Source organism: Moesziomyces antarcticus (assembly GCF_000747765.1).
Source record: "Moesziomyces antarcticus DNA, scaffold: scaffold_v10012, strain JCM 10317, whole genome shotgun sequence".
Taxonomy (NCBI): Eukaryota; Fungi; Basidiomycota; class Ustilaginomycetes; order Ustilaginales; family Ustilaginaceae; genus Moesziomyces; species Moesziomyces antarcticus.
The window spans coordinates 429,274-448,600 of NW_014638998.1; the positions used below are offsets into that span (position 1 = coordinate 429,274).

Below are 19,327 nucleotides of genomic sequence, written 5' to 3' on the forward strand. Positions count from 1 at the left end.
GTTTGGCATGGATCCACTCGTGCACATGCACCTTCTCGCCCCGCTGCACGCTGCTCGCAAGAATCATGGTTCGACAAGCGTCTGAAAGCGTCCGAGAAGCGAGAGCGCAAGCACAAGGTCAGGCAAGTCGCTTCAAGAAGGCACTGGCGAGTTGCATGACATGGCATGGCATTGCGTCGCGTGCTCAGGCTTGCCGAAGGTGATGTCTGTTTTAACATCACACAAACATTGGCTCGCACCTGCACAGCTCCTTGGCTCCGCCTCGCTTGACAATTCGAGCACAAACTTGTCCGCATCGCAGCGCGGGCTCCGATCTGCGTTGCTGCATGCGATGCTCGAACGGCGCGTCCGCAACATCACCATGCACAGCACAGCAAGCACACGCGGGGACGGTCGCGGCTAGCGCGAAAGGGCCGCAGCCCGTACGTGCACCCATGATCTACATCGCTGCAGCTTTGGGAGATGTCACATCTCGATCCGATCCGACATGGTGTGCAGATGACGAGGTGCATCCAAGCTGGGCTTTTCCCATGCAAAGAGCGATAGAAAGGCTGTCCGAGTCCAGGCGCTTCACATGGCCTAACGGCATTCCTGCCCAGAGGCATGCGAGACGGCTTTGTTTTGACAGGCCTTGTGTTTGAAACGAAACAGATCCAGAACCACGAGCCAAGGGCGGGCTACAGTACTGTGAACGGCGACGGACTTCGCGAGACACGCTAGGCAAGACGTGTGTTTGCAGGAAAAAAGCCAAGGGAGCATTGTGGACTGCGGCAGGCTTGCCGAACGGGTTCGGCGGTGTGATTCGAGCCCAGACGGCCAATCGGAGTCTGGAGGTCCTTTCTTTTTTTGCTACGCCGACGACGACGCAGGGATGACAGCGCCGTGCGGAAGGGCTTCCGCAACCGCTGTCCCTTGTGCGGTCGGGGGTGGAAAAAGATGTGCGCGAAGAGAGGGTGCATGAGAATATTCCACTCGAGCAAAGGCACACGGTCTGGATCTCTGTCTCGCACGCGTAGGCTGCGCCCATGCACCACATCACGCCGACGCTAAAGTCACACTCCGCTGCTCGCCATACTGCCAAATGGCGCTGCGCCTGCCCACCGCCACACGTTGGCTTCGACGCCGCAGTGGCGAGTGCGATCAGCCCGCCTGGCTCGCATGGATGCAATGCGAGCCGCGATGGCTTGTTTGCTACCTGCAGAGTGTCGGCCTCACAGACGCCAAGGCGCACATCACTGCAATCGTCGATCCCCTCCTACCTGCCGAACGGGCTCTCCGGCTCGCCGTCAAAGCAGATCGCTGACTCACAGGCGTGCAAATGGTGCGATCGGCCGAATCTGGCAGGTGCACCCCTGATCTACACTAGCATGGCCGAATAAAGCGTTGCTGTGCAGATTCGCCGACAGCCAGCATCGGCCAACCGCGCGTGGATCTTCACAACCTCGTTCATTCATGCCGCCAATCTCACCCATTCTTTGAGCATGCTGGCGAGGCGATTCTCGCGGCTCCTACTCCGCTGCCGAAGATGACTCTGCATTCTTCGCGAGCAACCGACGCGCGCCACTGACCGGATGCCTTGAATCGGACCCTTGGGTTCACCCTTTCGACGTTGTCATCATCGCTCCATTGACAATGAGCACGACAAGCTCAATCTGTATGAAATCAGCATGGCTGTGCATATCCGCGATCCGCATCTTTCGAGCAGGAGTCCGAGTCAGCTTGGCCGCTGCGTTGAATGCAGGGTCTGCATGGTTAGCGTGGATGGCCGCCTGACCTTTCGAACCAAGGTCGCATGCTCCGCTGCATTCACTCGGAATTCGATGTCCATCATAGCACACACACACAATAGCCTCTCTCGATCCGAGTGATCCGAGCTGGACCTGGTAACTTGGACATTGACTCCCGTTGATCGTATTGGCATGTCGTGCTGTTTCTGGGCTGTGTTCCGGCGGACGGGGGATGCAAACGCCATTTGGTTTGCCCGTGTGAGCGAGGCGCCAAACGCCTCGGGCGCTGCGTACCGTTGGCGTGTCAGCTGCGTGAGCCCTTACAACACCGCCGGACAAACAGCGACAACCACGGTACGCTCTTGCCAACGAAGCCAACGGTCGGGTGGGATGGGGACCCTGGTGGACCCTTCCAACACGCCAGCTGCAAAGCTCCCGTGCATCCGGGTCGAGCAAGCCAGCAAGTCGATGGCTGACCCAGCCATGATGGTGCGGGAGTCTTGCAGCTCAGTGGCAATGCGGCGTTCCGAGACGCCAGCGAGCGTGGCTGTGAAGCCATCGCACGGCTTACGCTTTGCATTCGCAGCGTTTCAAGGGTCTTGCGCGGGCCAGGAACGCCTGCGAAGTATCGCACCGCCAGCTACTGTGATCAGCCACTCAGCTCAAGACCAATGGTTTCGTCCTGCCGTCCCGAGGATGGACGTAGCGGCAAGCTGAATGCGCGAGGGTTTCAGGGTTCAAGGTGGGCCTTTGCCTAAAATCACATCGGGCAGTGACAGCCGGCGTGATGCATGAAAAAGACCTAGTCAGATGCGCGCTTTTCCCGTGACAGAAGGTTGACCAGCTGCGGTCGCCGGCATGATGCATCGGCCACCGCCTCCGTTGAGCCAACCGCAGCACGACCCGCATGCCTTGTTTCGGATTCCGGATGCCTCAACTAAGGGTTCAAGGCAAGTCAGCGAGCCGTCCGGGAAGAAAGCCGCACGAGTGTGTGATTTCAGCAAGGAAGAAGTGCAGGGCGGCGTTCGGCGTGCGCACAGGTGCAGAACAAACTTCGCTTGCGGTGTCTCGCACGCCCTTGATGCCTTGGTCGCGGCGATTTGGCGTCCAGCTCTGCACACCTCTCTGTGCATCCTCATTCGCAGTCTCAACACACTGCCTTGGGCTTGGCTCGACGTAGTTCAAGAACGTGTTGCAGTTCCGACTTCTGAGTTCGCTGAGCGGTGTGCACCAGCTCCGACTGGCGGTACGTCGGACGTTGTCTAGCCGCGCCATATTGGCCGTCCCCCGCATACATTCTTTCGGCGTCCGCTCGTCCGTTCTCGAAATAAGCTGTCCCGTGAGCTCTATTTCCTGCTCGGTGTAGATCCAGATTGGATCTGACCTTGAATCCCAGCCTCGGCGTGTTCGAGAACATCACCACTGCACTTTGTCGCGGGTCCAGGTCGGAGGTGATCAGCATGCAGTTTGGTTCTTCATCGTCGGAGCTGAGAGGAAAAGACCGTTCCGGTGAGGCAGGTTCAGTCCGAGTGGACGTTGCTCGAGCGAAATGTGCTGTGTCACAAGGCTGTTGTGCGGACGCACTGACCTTCCCCAAAACTGCATTCTATACCACACGTCGACAGCGTCACCACAACCAGCAGAACAAATGGGTTGGGCTCTGCAGACTTCACCGAGGGCCAACAAAGTTGCAAGACTGACACATCGCTTATGATCATGATAGTAAGGCCCGCTGAAGGATCACACTCGGCCCCGTCCTTGCCGTGTTGCCTGGTGTTACTTGCTTGCCAGGATGGGAACATCATAAGAGCCATTCGACGCTGCTACGCACTTCAAGCATCATTGTCGACTCGGACGGAGCGTGATGTGGGCGCGCTACTCCCTCGGATGCTTGTCTCTTGTTGGCGCTTTGCTCAAGACTCGGCGAGTGCTGCGGCAAAGAGAATGCCTCGCGGCCGAGATGACTGCGGCAATCCGTACGTGAGGCCAACCATAGTCTGAGTCCGCACTCCTTTGTCGCGCGAGAGCTTCCTTCGCACAGCCTCCATACTGCCAGGACCTGACCAAACAATGCTGTGAGCAGGGTCCTTCGGTGCCTCGAAGCTCGGTCCTCATCTTCCCACGCTTTGTGCTAGCGTCGTTTGTCGTCACGCGTGCAAACAAAGGGCTTCGTCTGCGTGGACGTACAAAAGATGAGCTCATTGATCTTTTGCACGAGCCTGGGTGCGTGGGCTTGACACACAAAGGCCCGGTGGCTTGAAGGGCTCAGGGCAGCGCAAGCAGGTCCGAACTCTGTACCACTCTGTGTACCACTCTGTACCACAAAGGACAGGGCTCGTCAGATGACCCCGACCCAGGATGTTGGTGTCACAGCCTTTGCCAATATTGCCAGCGCTCACCTGAAACGACGTGGGTTGATGCTGAAACCCAGACGTTGCCGGTGTCAAACACACGGATCGCAATATTCCCGGTGGAAGGGGTCAAAGCATCTCGGGTGGCGTCGACCAGGTCCATAAGGTCCGAAACTAGTGGCGCGGCCAAGACAGCAAAGGCCAACCAGGTCTATAAGGTCCGAAGCTAGTGGCGCGACCAAGACAGTCCAGGCCATAGCGCAAGGCCCGTGAGCGACCATAGCGCCATCCAGGTAGTTCTTGTACAAAGGACTAGCGCTTTGTTGATGAATGAAAGCACGAGGTCATCGTCTCGTTACATCCCTTTGTGTCGTCAGGACAACAGCACGGTCCTCGTGGGAAAATTGGCCGCGCTGTTCGCTGCCATTTCGCACCGACTTCATATCGGCCTTTGCCAGCGATGCTCATAGCGCCTTGGCCGACGTCTACGGCCAATTTCCGCGGCGAATTCGATCGTCGTTGCAACTCAGCATGCTCCCGTGGTCCCCGAGCGTCAGCAACCCAAACGCGGATGGTGGCATGAGCCCCAGAGACGAACACAGCCGCGGCTCCAACGGCATGTTTCGGCCGGAATGGCATCACTCGCTGTGCTGCTATGCTGCTATGACTCCGGACCATCCTACCGCCGAAAGGCAGACCTACGCATCGCTTTGATGACACAGACGTCGCCTCGTCGGGTGGATAGAGGTCAGTCACAGCAGCTAATTATATACGTTTCCGTAGGCTTCATTGATATCTGCGGCCATAGAACCTTGAAAGCACCGCATCCCGTCCGATCTGCGAAATTAAGCAAGGTATCGCCTAGTCAGTACTGCGGTGGGGGACCACGCGGGAATCCTAGGTGCTGCAGTTCCTTTTTTCCCCTTTTTTCTGCTTTTTCAATTTTTAGCCCTCCATCCGATGCAGTCAAGCGCAGGCTTCCGAGCCAAGCTTGAACGAAGGTCTGTTTGGCTCGAGATGCTGATGAACTGTATCGAGGAGGTTGTCGGTCCAGCCGAAGAGTGGCAACGATCGAGGCGGCTGATGCGATCGGCAATGCAGCACCGGTGAGTCCCCAACAAATTTGACGCAGACTTTTGCGGTGTGAATCGGGCTTTCGGCGTCGCGTTGAGCCGGACAGAGCTGCATCGAGCGATACGCCCTGTGCTGCTGGGCAGCCAGTCAGACGAGCAATTCCAGCCGAGCGAGAGAGAGCTCTTGCACCGACGCGAAACGCTACACTTGACCCGTGCATTCCTGTCGCGTTTTGGGAATTTTGTCGGATGATGCGGCTATCCGCAATCCAGACCAAATCTTTCCGCAGCGGCATCCTCAACCTTGCTTGTCGCAACCTTGCGGACTCACCTCCATCTACGAGCCGCATCCTGACTCCAACGTCATCAACGGACATCAAAGCACGATGGCGATCGAACAGCAAATCGACGGCCTGTTGCGCCATGTCGGACTCCGCGTCGACCACGGCCTGACGCCTCTTTCGGCCGCGCTCGTCGTTCTGGCGGGCGTCGGTGCCTTGACAGCCGCGACGTTCGTGCTGCGTCTCACGCAGCTCTTCGCCGACGTCTATGTGCTGCCTGGCCAGTCGGTGTCCAAGTTCGGAGCGAACAAGAAGGACTTTTCCAAGGCGACGTGGGCGGTGGTGACGGGTGCTACGGATGGCATTGGGCGCGAGTTTGCGCTGCAGCTCGCCAAGAAGGGCTTCAACATCCTGCTGGTGTCGCGCAGCCCGGAGAAGCTGGGTGCTGTTGCTGCCGAGATCGAAGCGGCTACGCCGGGCGTTCGAACCAAGACGCAGGCGATCGACTTTGCCCTGGGCGACGAGCGTCAGTACGAAGGCCTCCAACATACCGTCAAGGACCTCAACATCGGTGCACTGATCAACAACGTGGGCAAGTCGCACAACATGCCGGTCAACTTTGCCGAAACTGCAGAGGACGAGATGGAGGACATTATCGAGATCAATGTCGTCTCGATCCTACGTGTCTCGCGTATGATCATCCCCGGCATGGTCGCACGTAAGCGCGGTCTCGTGCTGAACCTCGGCTCATTCGCTGGTCAAGTTACCACGCCCATGCTGGCGACTTATGCTGGATCCAAGGCTTTTCTTAGCGCTTGGTCCCAGGCTCTGGGCGAGGAGCTGCGCAGGAGCAACATCACCGTCAGCCTGCTCAACACGTACTTTGTGGTGTCCAACATGTCCAAGGTGCGCAAGGCGAGCGCCATGATCCCCACGCCCAAGCAGTACGTTGCGCAGGCACTCAAGTCGATCGGACGCAACGGCGGTGCGGTCGGAAGACCCTATACTTCGACGCCTTGGCCTATGCACGCTATCGTGGACTGGGCTACCTCCACCATCCTCCCGCGCGGCTGGCTGCTCAACTACACGTACGGCCAGCAGGTCGCCATCCGCAAGCGCGCCATTCGAAAGGCCGAGAAGCTCGCAAAGTCGACCTAGAAAAGCTAGCCTCAAGTGTCTGTCGTAGCATGTGGCATCGGACTCCTTGCCTTTGCTTGCGACACAGCGCTCCATCCGCTCACCTGAGCCAAAAGTCATCGAATCTCAATTCCATCCACACATTCTTCCAGCTTGAACACGACTTGGCCATTGCTGGGCGAGTGAGACGAGGGTGACAAGCAAGCTGACTCTTGGGGGTAAAGAGGTGGGATCAGGGAGTGCAGCGGCCGGTCCAGCGCGGGTAGAGGGAAGCCTCTCTGACGGTCCATCGGTTCGTGAGCCAGGCGAGGAAGCGCTCTACGCCGAGGCCGTAGCCGCCGTGTTCGCAGGTGCCGTACTTGCGCTGGTCGGTGTACCAGAAGTAAGGGGCGGCGTCGATGCCCTCTTTCTTGTAGGCCTCGAGCAGCTCGTGTTGGTCAGCCATCCTCATGGATCCGCCGACGATCTCGCCGACGCCGGGCATGAGCACGTCGACCGAGTCGGTGAACTCCTCGTCGCCCTCGGTGCGCTTCATGTAGAAGCTCTTGATCTCGCGCGGGAAGCGGCAGAGGAAGATGGGCACGTTGAGCTCGTCGGTCATCTTGCGCTCGGCCGCCTCTGCAATGTCGTCGCCGATCTTGTGCGGCTGACCGTCCTCGTTGGGGATGTTGTGGTCGTTGAGCCACTGGATGGCCTCCTTGTAGTCCATACGTCGGAAGGGACGCGAGGGCATCTGGAAGTTGGGGTTGAGCTGGTCCAGCAGCGCCTTGGTCTTGGGGTCGTCGAGCACGCGCGCGAGCGTGCCGCAGATCATCTGCTCCAGATGCTCGAGCAGGTCGTCAAAGGTGATGAACGCCAGCTCGCCCTCCAGATGCGTGTACTCGGAGAGGTGGCGACGCGTGTGCGACTTTTCGGCGCGGAAGGACTCCTGGACGCAAAAGACGTCGCCGAGCGAGGGCAGACACGTCTCGAGGTAGAGCTGGGAGCTCTGGGTGAGGTACGCGGGCTGTCCGTAGTAGTCGAAGCTGAAGAGGGTGGAGCCGCCCTCGACCTGGGTCTGGACCATGCAGGGGGGCGTGACCTCGGTCATGCCGAGGCTGTCGAACTCGGCGCGGAAGGCCTTGAGCACCTCGGAGCGCACCTTGAGCACGGCGGAGGCGGTCTCGCCGCGGATGACGAGGTGGCGACGGTCGGCCAGGGAGTTGGGGTCGGCGGTTTCGGCGACGACGTTGGTGTAGGCCTCGTCTCCGCCAGGCGCCTTGCCGAGGCACTTCCAGTAGTCTGCGACGAGCTCGTGACCGCCGGGCGCGGTCTTGCCCTCGGGGACGGCCTTGAGCTGACCCTGAATCTCGACGGTGGACTCGGTGGTGAGGGTGAGGGCGTCGTAGGTGGTGGTGAGCTTGCCGGAGAGGACGACCTGGAGGTAGCCGGTGCCGTCGCGGAGGACGATGAAGGTGAGGTCCTTCTGGGAGCGGAGGCGGTGGACCCAGCCGCAGATCTTGACGCGCTGGTCGCGGAAGCTGGCGCCCTGGCTGATCTTGATCTTCTTGGCCGAGGAGGAGGGCTCCTCGAGGATGATCTTTTTGCTGTCCTCGAGACGCTTCTCGTCGTGGGCGGCCTGGGCCTCGTCCTTGGCGGCCTGCTCGCTCGCCTTCTCCTTCTTCTTGAGCGCGGTTGCGTAGAGCTTGCTCACCTTCTTGGCGGCCGAGGCCGAGATGGGCGCGTAGCCGTCGGCATCGACGCCGTCCTGGCCGGGGGTGGCGTCGGCCTTCTTGACAAAGACCGAGGCGTCCTGGCCCTTTGCGAGGAGCGCGGCTAATGGTGTGGCGAAGGGCGAGGCCTTGGAGCCGTCGGCAGCGTCGTCGTTACCGGCCTTCTCGTCGACGTAGACGGGAGCGCCACCGCCGATGGCCTTCTTGTCCTTGTCGCCGGAGATGTGGAGAGCCTCGGCAGCCGAGGCGAGAGCGTCCTTGATGGCGGACATGCTTGTGTGTGTATGCTTTCGAGGTGTGGTAGCTTGCCGGTCTAGGTGTGGAAGTGTGTGCGCTTGAAGGCGCTCGTTGAGGTGTGGGTGGATCTCCTTTCGTTGGTGGTGGTGAGGATAGTCGGGAGGAGTCGACGTTGGAATGCAAGATAAGGATTGGATTGGCATCCACGCGGACCGGCGCGGCTCGAGCAGAGCAGCGGAGGTGTGTGCGCACTCGAAGAGGCTTCGAGGGCGGTGTTGGTTGCCTTTCGTTGGTCGCGGCTCAACTCAAAAAAATGACTCCAATTCGACTCTCCAATTCGACTCGACTCGACTCGTTAGGCGCCGCTCCTCTCTTGGCGGGAAGACGTGCGGGAATTCCTGCGCTCCCCGCCCCGATTTGGCACAGATGCGGCGCTCAGATTCAGCATTCAGCCCCCAGTCCATCCTCCCCGTCGGGCATGCCGGAGTCTGGCGTTGCTTTGACCGCAGAAATGCTTCCCGTTGCAGCGCCGTTCCGAGACAGCTGCTCTATGGCATCGGATGCCGATCAGTGTTCGTCTCAATCGGGTTAGATTGGGTCTAACATTGAGCGTCTCAAGCCGAGCCAAAATCGCGAAATCGGACGCACTGCCAACACAGAATCTTTTCTTCGCGAGATCACCTCGACTGGGCTCCGCAAGGGCCACATGACCAAGGCGCAGAAGAAGCAGAAGCTCTGCGCACGAAAAACTGAGCCCAGATTGACACAAGCTCGCCCGCCCGCCTGCCTTCCACACCGTTGAGCTTTCATCTGCAGCAACCTCCTACCACTTCCTCGCCCTCGTCGCATGCTAGCCAAGAAGCGCGACCTTAAAAACTGGATCCAGCGAGCGTCCTCGGAACCTCATCCGGAGCCCTACGACTCGGACGACGACCTCGCACCTGCAAAGATGAGCGTCTCGGGCGACGACACAGACCTCATCGACCCGCTCGACGACTGGCCCGCCTTTGCCCAAGCGGCACAGCTCCAGCTCAACTCCACCAGCACACGCCAGCGCCTCGGCTTTCTCAACCGACATGCGCTCAAGGCAGCCGAGCTCGCAGAGCTACAGCCCGTGCAACGAGCCGAGCTCCTCACCATCATCCTCCGCACATATGCAAAGTACATCGACCGCGAATCTCGCCTCGCTTCAATCAGCGTGTTCTCCAAGATCGTGGCCACAGATGAAGCCGCCGCCTCGCCAGACTCCAACGGCGCCGTCGCAAAGCATGCCCTCGCCTGGCTCAAGCGAGAGTCGGAGCGCATCGCCAAGCCTTCGGCCTCTGGTCCCTCCACCACCTCTCTTTCCACACTCACAGCCCTCCATGCGTTTGTATGCTCTCTCTATGCCACACTCTGCTCAACATCAACCGCAGACAATGCTGCCGTAGTAAAGGCCGTCTCGACGACATGGGAGGCCCTCGTTCACGTCCTCGCAGCCAACTACGACGCCATCCTCGCCGCTTCCAACGGTCGCGACAGCGTCCGAAAGAACGCCGTGGCCCTCACTCGACGCACGCTGCGCAATGCCCACGCCTATCTCCCTCACGTTATCCGCATCCTCTGCGCTAGCCAGACGCCCGCTGCTGCTCTTCGTTCGGCGCCTCTCCTCGGCGAGGCCATCGGTGTGTCTCTTCGCCTTCGTGCAGGCTCCGAGCAGGTCAAAGGCGCTCCCGATGGCGTGGGCCGCGGATACGTCAATGCCGCCAAGAGCGACATTCTCGCCTTCTACAGCACTCAGATCCTCGCTTCCAAGACTGTAGTCCCACAAGCCGCCATCCAGGCTTTCGAAGAGTTCATCGCTCAATACGTCACCGAGCACGATCTTTCTTCCGCCCTGCGTCCGCAACTCGAAAAGATGCTCCTCCGCTCGCCCGAGGTGGCCCTCCTCGTCGCCACGAGCCTCTTCAGCGCAGTAAAGCTCGACGTCGGTCCACACGCAAAGCCGCTCCTCACCCCGGTCATCTCCGCTTCCAGATCATCCAACGCCGCCACCAGGACAAAGGCCGCCGACTTCTTCTCCGCCCTTTCCCTCCGAATCCGCGATGACGACGCGGCCAAGACCGCCGTCGTGGACGAGCTCATCGCCATCCTCAAGGGCGGCAAGGCGGCTACCCCTGAAGCCAGATCCTCCATCTACGCCATGCTCTCCTCCGTCGCACCAGGCGAGGCCGCAAAGAGCTCGGCCATCGTCGACGTCGTCGTCTCGCTCCTCGCCAAAGAGGCGCAGGAAGCTGCCATGCACGCCGCCGTCTCTTGCATCACCACCCACCTTCGCTGGATGCTCATCCACGCCAACACCCCACCACCAGCCGCCGTCTCCGCCGCTCTGGTCAAGGAGCTCCAGAACTCCAAGGTGCCCATCCGTAAGGCCGTCTGCCTTGCCATCGGCGAGCTCTTCTGGTCCATGGACGATGCAAGCCACGCCACGCCCGCCGCTCGCGCATTTGCAGAGTCGCTCCTGCCCGGCTTCGAGGCCAACCTCAAGAACGCGTCCACGAATCCACTCACCGCCGTCGGTGGTCCTCTAGAGGGCTACATCGCCACGGCTGTGCTTGAAGACCGTCTCGCCAAGTTTGGCTCCGACAAGATCGATGCCGTCCTGACAAAGAACGCAGCGCTCGAGGGCATCCTCGTCGTCGACCCCAAGCCATCCTTCCTCCTTGCCGAGAAGGTCTTCCGCAAGATCGCCTCTCCCGACGAAGAGATCTGGCTCTCGCGCGCTTTGCAGGCCGTCGTCGTCCGACATGCAAAGGCGCTGGAAAGCGACAAGGCTGTGCAGGTGCACATCGCACTCGCCCTCATCCACGTCCTCTTCCATGCTACCGGCACCAACTCGAAGCGCTCCGTGCTCGAACTCGTTCAGCATCTCGCTTTGGTCCAGCCCATCCTTACCCACGACATCATCACCTCCGGTGTCTCGGCCTTCCTTCAACAGCCTGCCCCAACCGGCACTCCTACTGCCTCAGCCGCCTCATCCAAGCCCAACGGCGCCGCCTCGGCGGCGTCCACATCCGGATTGGCTGCCGCAGCAGCTGCTGGCGACGTGGAAGATGCAAAGCCCTCGGCCGAGACTCGAGCTCGTGACCTGCGCCGCCTCTTGTCCGCTGCCAACACCTTCTCGGAAGAGCTCGATTCGCAACTGCGCAAGAACGCGCTCGTCGACACACTCGTGCTCTCTCACCACACCGACCTTCTCGACCGCGGCACCTCGTGCTTCATGGACCTCACCTTCAAGGCAAAGATCCTCCCCATCGACCTCGTAACCTCGCATCAGCAGGACCTCCTCGCTGCCGTCCGCGTCGCCCTCGATGATCCCGCCATGCGCGACGCAGGCTTTGCTGCACAGACTACGCTCGTGCGTCTGGCGCCCGACACCATCATGGCAGAGCTCGCCTCTCAGGTCGAAGCCGACTGCCAGTTCGACGATCTGCACGCACTCACCCAGGATGAGCTGGGTATGTGGCGGACTGAGCCCGGCTCGCTCTATATCGACGTCCTCTCCGCAAAAAAGGAAGACAGCGTCGACAAGAACAGCAAGAATGCAAAGATGGAGCAGTGGGAGGCCGAGCTTCGCGCAGACATCGCCAAGAAGAAGGCGGCTCAGAACAAGACGCTCACCAAGGACCAAAAGGCCGCCGTAGACGCTCAGGCCAAGGTCGAAGCGCAAGCACGCGCCAAGGTCCAAGAGATCCGATCGCGTTACGTGCGCTCCCTCAGCACCGTCTCCTCCATCGTCGGCGCCCGCACTGACGAGATCCAGGGATACATGCAATCGCTCGTTGCTTTCGTCCTGCGCACCTTCGAGGTGCCTCAGGCGCGCGAGCTCTTTGAGAAGGAGGCCAAGGACGCTTTCTGGGCGCTGTCCAGCTGCTGCTCGATCCGCCTCGAGGCCTACTCGATGTTTGTTGCCGTCGCCATTCTGCGCACCATCGATGAGGAGCTCGTGCAAGAGGACTTCCGAGCCGAGCCCATCAACGAGCTCGTGCTTCGCATCCTTTATCGCCTCCGATCGCTGTCCGAGCAATCGCCCTTAGATGCCACCACGGTCGCTTTCATCGACCCGCTCATCGTTCGCATCGTTCGTGCTGGCGGCTTCGGCGTGGATCCCGAGGACACGGACTCGGTGCTCGAGCAGATCCAGCTCTCGCTCGACTTTATCGATTTCCATGGCTCTGCGTGCGAAAGCACCTTCTACCCTCGTTCGTCGTTCATGGACAGCCTTGTCACGATCGTCGCAAAGCACACGCAGATCTCCAAGGACGCTGTCTCTGCGCTGCGTGACATCGGCGAAGCGCTCAGGACCACCGCTCTACCGGCAGAAATCCAGAAGCTGCTTTCCAACACCATGGTTGACGAGGTCTACGTGCGCAACGGCTGTCTCCAAGCCATTCAGCCGCTCGACCTCACGGACCTCGAGTTCCCCGTGGAGCTCTGGCTCGCCTGCCACGACGAGGACGAGGAGAATGCGCGACTCGCCGAGAAGGCGTGGGAGGAGAACGGCCTCGACGTGCCCGAATCCTTCGCTGACCCGCTCATCACGCTGCTGGAGCACAAGATCGCCTACGTCCGCGAAAGCTGTGCGCGCGCTCTTGCCGCTGCCACCGAGCAACACCCAGAGCAGGTCTCGAACGTCATCTCGAAGCTTTGCAAACTGTATCAGGAGAGGAACAAGGTGCTGGCCCCCGAATACGACCGATTCGGAATGGTCATCGAGTCCACCAAGAACCGCCAGGATCCATGGCAGACGCGTGCCGCCATCGCTGTGGCGCTCCGCCATCTGGCTCCTCTCCTCCAGGGCTCGGATGTGCAGCCTCTGTTCGAGTTCATGATCGACGGTCAGGCGCTTGGCGATCGCAGCGAAGACGTGCGCCCCAAGATGCTCGAAGCGGCCACTGCCGTGATCGATCTGCACGGCAAGGAGCACCTCTCCAAACTCATCGCCATGTTCGAGGCCTTTTTCAGCAACTCGACCGGCTCCAACGCCGACGACGGCATCACCGAGGCAGTCGTCATCTTACTCGGCCGCGAAGCTCGCCATCTGGACCCCAAGGACCCGCGCGTCAGCAAGGTGGTTGATCGTCTCATCGACGCTCTCAAGACGCCCTCGGAGCTCGTCCAGTCTGCTGTCGCCGACTGTCTGCCACCGCTGGTGCTTGCCATCAGCAAGGACGTTCCGCGCCTGTTCCAGTCGCTCTTCCGCGAGCTCTTCGACGGACCAAAGTACGCCGGTCGACGAGGAGCCGCCTACGGCCTGGCTGGTCTCGTCATGGGTCGGGGCATTGGCAGCATCAAGGAGTTTGACGTGATGGACAAGCTCGCCGACGCATTCGAAGACGCCAAGAATCCGACGCGCCGACAGGGTGTCATGTTCGCGTACGAGACGCTGACGCTGACGCTCAAGAGGCTCTTCGAGCCGTACATCATCGGCATCTTGCCCCACATGCTTGCCGGCTTCGGCGACGTCTCGAGTGATGTGCGTGAGGCGACGCAAGACGCAGCCAAGGCGATCATGCAGACGGTCTCGGGTCACTGCGTCAAGATCATCCTGCCGACGCTGCTGTCGGGTCTCGACGAGAAGCAGTGGAGGACCAAGAAGGGCGCCATCGAGCTGCTGGGCGCCATGGCGTACTGTGCGCCCAAGCAGCTCTCGCTGTCGCTGCCGACGGTCATCCCGCGACTGAGCGAGGTGCTCACCGACTCGCACACGCAGGTGCGAACGGCGGCCAACAAGAGTCTGAAGCAGTTCGGCGAGGTGATCAACAATCCAGAGATCAAGGAGCTCGTGCCCGTGCTTCTCAAGGCGCTCATCGACCCCAACACCAAGACGGGTGCGGCGCTCAAGCGCGTGCTCGAGACGAGCTTCGTGCACTACATCGACTCGCCGTCGCTGGCGCTCGTCATTCCGATCATCGACCGTGGTCTCAAGGAGCGCAGCGCAACGATCCAGAAGGACGCTGCGCGCATCGTCGGCAATCTTGCCGGTCTCACCGACTCGAAGGACTTTGTGCCGTACCTCGGAAAGCTCATCCCCATGGTGCGTCTGGTGCTCATCTCGCCCGTACCCGAGGCACGAGCGGTGGCGGCCAAGGCGCTCGGAACGCTTGTGGAGCGCCTGGGAGAAGTGCACTTTGTGGAGCTGGTGCCGTCGCTGCTCGGAGTGCTGCGCTCGGACGCCACGGGCGTGGATCGCCAGGGTGCCGCGCAGGGTCTCGCCGAGGTGCTTGCCGGTCTCGGCATGGAGCGCATGGAGAACCTGCTCCCCGAGATCATCAACAGCGCCTCGGATCCCAAGCCGTACGTGCGAGAAGGTCACATCTCGCTTCTCATCTACCTGCCCGCCACGTTCGGCCACCGCTTTGCGCCGCACCTGGGTCGCATCATTCCACCGATCCTCAGCGGCATCGCCGACGATGCCGAGACGGTGCGCGAGGCGTCGATGCGTGCTGGTCGCATGATCATCGCCAACTACTCGTCCAAGGCGGTGGATCTGCTGCTGCCGCACCTCGAGACTGGCCTGTTCGACGAGGCATGGCGTATCCGCATGTCGTCGCTGCAGCTCACCGCCGATCTGCTGTTCCGCCTGTCTGGCATTTCGGGCAAGAACGAGGTGGAGGACGAGGGGATCGACGAAGACGTGGAGCACTCGGCTGCCAACAACTCGGTGCAGCGTGCGCTCATCGAAGCGCTGGGACAGGAGAGGCGCGACCGCATCCTTGCGTCGATCTACATTGTGCGACAGGATCCCAACATTCCCGTGCGCCAGGCTGCGATCCACACGTGGAAGGCGCTGGTGCACAACACGCCGCGTACGGCGCGCGAGGTGCTGCCGACGATGCTCGACATCCTCATCAAGTCGCTTGCGTCGAACGGCGACGAGAACCGCGAGATGGCGGCGCGCACGCTGGGCGAGCTGGTCAAGAAGCTGGGCGAGAAGATCCTGCGCGAGACGATTCCGATCCTGCGCATGCGCGGAGCGACGTCCGAGGACGCCAAGACGCGCTCGGGCGTGTGCTACGCGGTGACCGAGGTGCTGGCCAACTCGACCAAGACGCAGCTGGAGGACCACGAGGATGCGATCATCGCGGTTGTGCGGCATGCGCTGGTGGACGAGTCGCCGGCGGTGCGCCATGCGGCTGCGCAGGCGTTCGATGCGACGCAGACGTACATTGGGCCGCGCGCGATCGACGAGACGATCCCGACGCTGCTCGAGGCGCTGTCGGACACGAGCGGCGGCACGTCCGAGACGGCGCTGGCTGCGCTGCGCGAGGTGATGCGTGCGCGCTCGGACGTGGTGTTCCCCGTGCTGGTGCCGACGCTGATCGCGCAGCCGATCACGTCGTTCAACGCGCGTGCGCTGGCGGTGCTGGTGCGCGTGGCCGGATCGGCACTCAACCGCCGGCTGTCGAGCATGCTCACGGCGCTGTCCAAGGCGCTCGACACGGAGAGGGACGAGACGGTGGTGGCGGACCTCAACGCGGCGGTGGAGGCGCTGCTGGGCTCGGTTTCGGACGTGGACGGACTGCACCAGACCATGCTGCTGCTGCTGGGCTGGGCCGGATCGACGTCGTCGCCGCAGCAGCGCGTGGCTGGCTGCAACCTGTTCAAGGTGTTCTGCCAGGTGAAAAAGGCGTCGGTGGACGTGTCGGACTACCTGGTGGACTGGCTGCGCAAGCTGGTTTCGCTGCTGGACGACCCGGTGGCCGAGGTGGTGGATGCGGCGTGGAGCGCGCTGGACGCCTCGCTCAAGACGGTGGGCAAGGACGAGCTAGAGGGGCTGGTGGTGCCGTTGCGGCGCAGTCTGGAAAACACGGGCGCGGCCGGACGCGAGCTGGCGGGGCTGTGCCGACCGAAGGGAGCGTCGCCGCTGGTGCCGGTATTCCTGGCGGGCCTGATGAACGGCACGCCGGACCAGAGGCAGAACGGTGCGCTGGGTCTGTCGGACATTGTGGAGCGCACGTCGGCGGAAGCGATCAAGCCGTTTGTCACGTCGATGATCGGACCGCTGATTCGACTGTGCGGCGACCGTCATCCGCCGCCGGTCAAGGCGGCAATCCTGACGAGCTTGGATACGATGGTGCGACGCATCCCTGCGCTCGTGCGGCCGTTCTATCCGCAGCTGCAGCGCTCGTACCAGAAGGCGGTTTCGGACGCTTCGAGCGCCACGGTGCGCGCCAAGGCAGGAGTGGCGCTGGGCAACCTGATGGGTGTGCAGACGCGCGTGGATCCGGTGATTGCCGAGCTGGTTACGGGTGCACGCGCTGGTCTTGGCGAAGGCGGTGCGCCTGCCGCTGCGGGCTTGGCTGGAGCCGCAGCTGGCGGCGCGAGCGACCCAGCTGAGCTTGCGGATTCGTTTGCGCTGGCGCTGGCGCACGTGCTCGCCAACGCGCCGGCCAAAAACGTGGGTGCAGCGAGTCGGGAGCAGGTGGTTGCGCTCGTGGACGCAACGTTCGGTGCCGAGGTGGGCATCAAGGACGCCTTCCGCCAGGGTGTGGCCGAGGTGGTGGGCTCGCTGGTGAAGCTGGACGCCGAGATGGCGGCGGGCGTGCTGCAGAAGCACGTGGTGGGTGGAGCAGCGGGCGATGTGGCGCTGCAGTCGCAGATCGTGCGCGCGAGTCTGGAGCGCGACGCTGCGGCGCTGCATGCGCTCGGGTTTGCAGACGAGATTGTCAAGTCGGTCATGGGATGGATCAGTCAAGGCTCGGCCATCTCGCGACCGGCCAAGGAGGCAAGGGAGCTCATCCGCGACTCGGACGCCTGGAGGACGGAAGCCAAGGCAGCCGACTGGATCTAAGCGATATACACTCCAAAATGCAATGCTGAGTTTCTAGAAAGGATCATCAAACGGCCGATGTGCCGTGCAGTGTGGCAGCTGACGGACGATGTGAGCACTGTCCCGTTTGATGGCGACCAGCTGAGGGGCGAAAAAGTTGAGAATGTTAAATCAGAACAACGGCTGGGTGCAGATCGACGTCATCAGAGGTGAGTCGCGTCGGCGAAGGAAGGCTGCCGGAAACGGTCGGGCGACGGCAAACCAAGCGCCGATAAGGTCTGGACTCACCGCTCATCGCTTGCAATAAGCTATTCTACCCCGCAAAGTCCTCACTATCCCTGGCAATACTTTCTTCTCTCATCCAGCTCCCTATCTCACTGGTGCGGCGAAGATCGTCATGGAGACGAGAGGGTCGATGCCGAGACAGGCTCTGTGTGTGTGGGTGTGTGAGCGGCGCGCGGATATCGAGGAAGTGGATTTCGATTTAGGCAGGTGAATGCAGCGCAACTCCACATTTTCCTTTTTTTTTGACCCGCATGGAAGCAGCTGGCGATGGCGAAATTTCACACCCTGGGCCGCAATCGACTTCCGCTCGTTCGGATAGCGAAAAGCCGGGCTGCCCGTTTGGCCTTCGCTTTGGCAGCTGCCCGCCGGACCCTTGGTCAGCACCGCGGTGAATCACTCACCTTCCTTCCATCCCGACCCCCTCGCCATAGCATCTCGACCAAGCCGTCTCCCACACTCACAGGACCGTATCAAGCCATATATCCCATAGCATACGCAAGATGGCACAGAGTCAGCTCGTAAGTCGACACCGCGAACGTTGATCAAAGCAATCAGTCGAGCTAATCGTTTTGGTTTGGTGTGGGTTGGGACAGCCTCCATTTGCGCAGGCTACAGCGGGCGCGCTGGGGTCTTTGACGAGCAACACGCTCGTATACCCGCTCGATCTGCTCTCCACACGATGCCAGACGCAGTCGCGCGGACGCGACGGCAAGGGTGGCTACCGCTCCATCGGCGCTGCGCTCTCGGAGATCATCCAGCAAAACGGCATCAAGGGCCTGTACCAAGGCCTCGCGTCCGACTCGATCTCCAACACGCTCTCCAACTTCCTCTTCTTCTACTTTCGCTCGTTCTTCATGGAGCACATCCAAGAGCGTAAGCGCGCCAAGCTCCCACCTTCGTCGGCTGGCAAGGGTAAAGGAAAGTCGATCGTCATCACTGCTGCCGAAGACCTCGCCATCGGTGCACTGGCAGGTATCGTATCGAGGCTCTTCACCACGCCGTTGTCGAATGTGACCGTGCGTATGCAGACATCCGCCACGCCAAAAGCAAAGAACAAGGAAACCGAAGCCAAGCAGGCCGCAACGGGTCAGCCTAGTTCGGACAGCGAATCGGACGACGAGGGTGGCTATGCCGAGTCTCCTGGGATTATGGATGTGCTGCGCCAGATCGTAGACGAAAAGGGCTGGCTGGGATTGTGGTCCGGATTCGAGACTGCAGCCATGCTGAGCATCTCGCCGGCACTGACGTTCTACAGCACCAACGCCGTATCGACGCTACTCATCCCCAAGGAGCGCAGGGAAAAGCCATCGTCGCTCCAGACTTTTGTGACTTCGGCCATCGGAAACAGCATCTCGACCATGATCGTCTTCCCACTCATCCTGTGCAAGACGCGTCTGCAGTGGAGGAGTCCGTCGGGACGAAAGATGTACCGGAACCTGCTGGATGTGCTGCGCAAGACCATCAGGCGCGGTGGAATCGCCGGCCTGTACCAGGGCCTCGACACTCAGCTGCTCAAGGGCCTTTTCAGCTTCGGAACGACTATGGTAAGTCCGCTGCATCGAAGCTCATGGTGCGCACAGCGGAACAGGTTACTGATTGATTTGACGTCGGGAGCAGATGGTCAAGGCGCGCATCGAGACGCTGTTTGTGATGCTCTTCCTCGCCGTGCGCAACAAGAAGGCGGCGCTGGCATGAGCGAGGGCTTTGTATGC

At 61.1% G+C, this 19,327-nt stretch overlaps 5 protein-coding genes across 5 annotated transcripts; 4 read left to right on the forward strand and 1 right to left on the reverse strand.

The window, feature by feature from the left end:
* Positions 1-3,614: 3,614 nt before the first annotated feature.
* On the forward strand, positions 3,615-4,792 carry PAN0_012c4549 (uncharacterized protein; the record flags this gene model as incomplete). Its single annotated transcript, XM_014800086.1, has 4 exons — positions 3,615-3,707; positions 3,811-3,950; positions 4,060-4,136; positions 4,464-4,792. The coding sequence occupies 4 exons, from the start codon at positions 3,615-3,617 to the stop codon at positions 4,790-4,792; spliced, it is 639 nt and encodes a 212-aa protein (XP_014655572.1).
* A 745-nt stretch (positions 4,793-5,537) lies between these two features.
* On the forward strand, positions 5,538-6,590 carry PAN0_012c4550 (NAD(P)-binding protein; the record flags this gene model as incomplete). Its single annotated transcript, XM_014800087.1, has 1 exon — positions 5,538-6,590. One exon carries the CDS (start codon positions 5,538-5,540, stop codon positions 6,588-6,590), a length of 1,053 nt encoding a protein of 350 aa, XP_014655573.1.
* A 211-nt stretch (positions 6,591-6,801) lies between these two features.
* Positions 6,802-8,553, reverse strand: PAN0_012d4551 (asparaginyl-tRNA synthetase; the record flags this gene model as incomplete). The annotated part of the gene is made up of 1 exon (XM_014800088.1): positions 6,802-8,553. One exon carries the CDS (start codon positions 8,551-8,553, stop codon positions 6,802-6,804), a length of 1,752 nt encoding a protein of 583 aa, XP_014655574.1.
* Positions 8,554-9,365: 812 nt separating this feature from the next.
* PAN0_012c4552 (ARM repeat-containing protein) lies at positions 9,366-17,351 on the forward strand (the record flags this gene model as incomplete). Its single annotated transcript, XM_014800089.1, has 1 exon — positions 9,366-17,351. One exon carries the CDS (start codon positions 9,366-9,368, stop codon positions 17,349-17,351), a length of 7,986 nt encoding a protein of 2,661 aa, XP_014655575.1.
* Positions 17,352-18,115: 764 nt separating this feature from the next.
* Positions 18,116-19,310, forward strand: PAN0_012c4553 (mitochondrial carrier; the record flags this gene model as incomplete). Its single annotated transcript, XM_014800090.1, has 3 exons — positions 18,116-18,133; positions 18,209-19,159; positions 19,233-19,310. The coding sequence occupies 3 exons, from the start codon at positions 18,116-18,118 to the stop codon at positions 19,308-19,310; spliced, it is 1,047 nt and encodes a 348-aa protein (XP_014655576.1).
* Between the last annotated feature and the right edge of the window lie 17 nt (positions 19,311-19,327).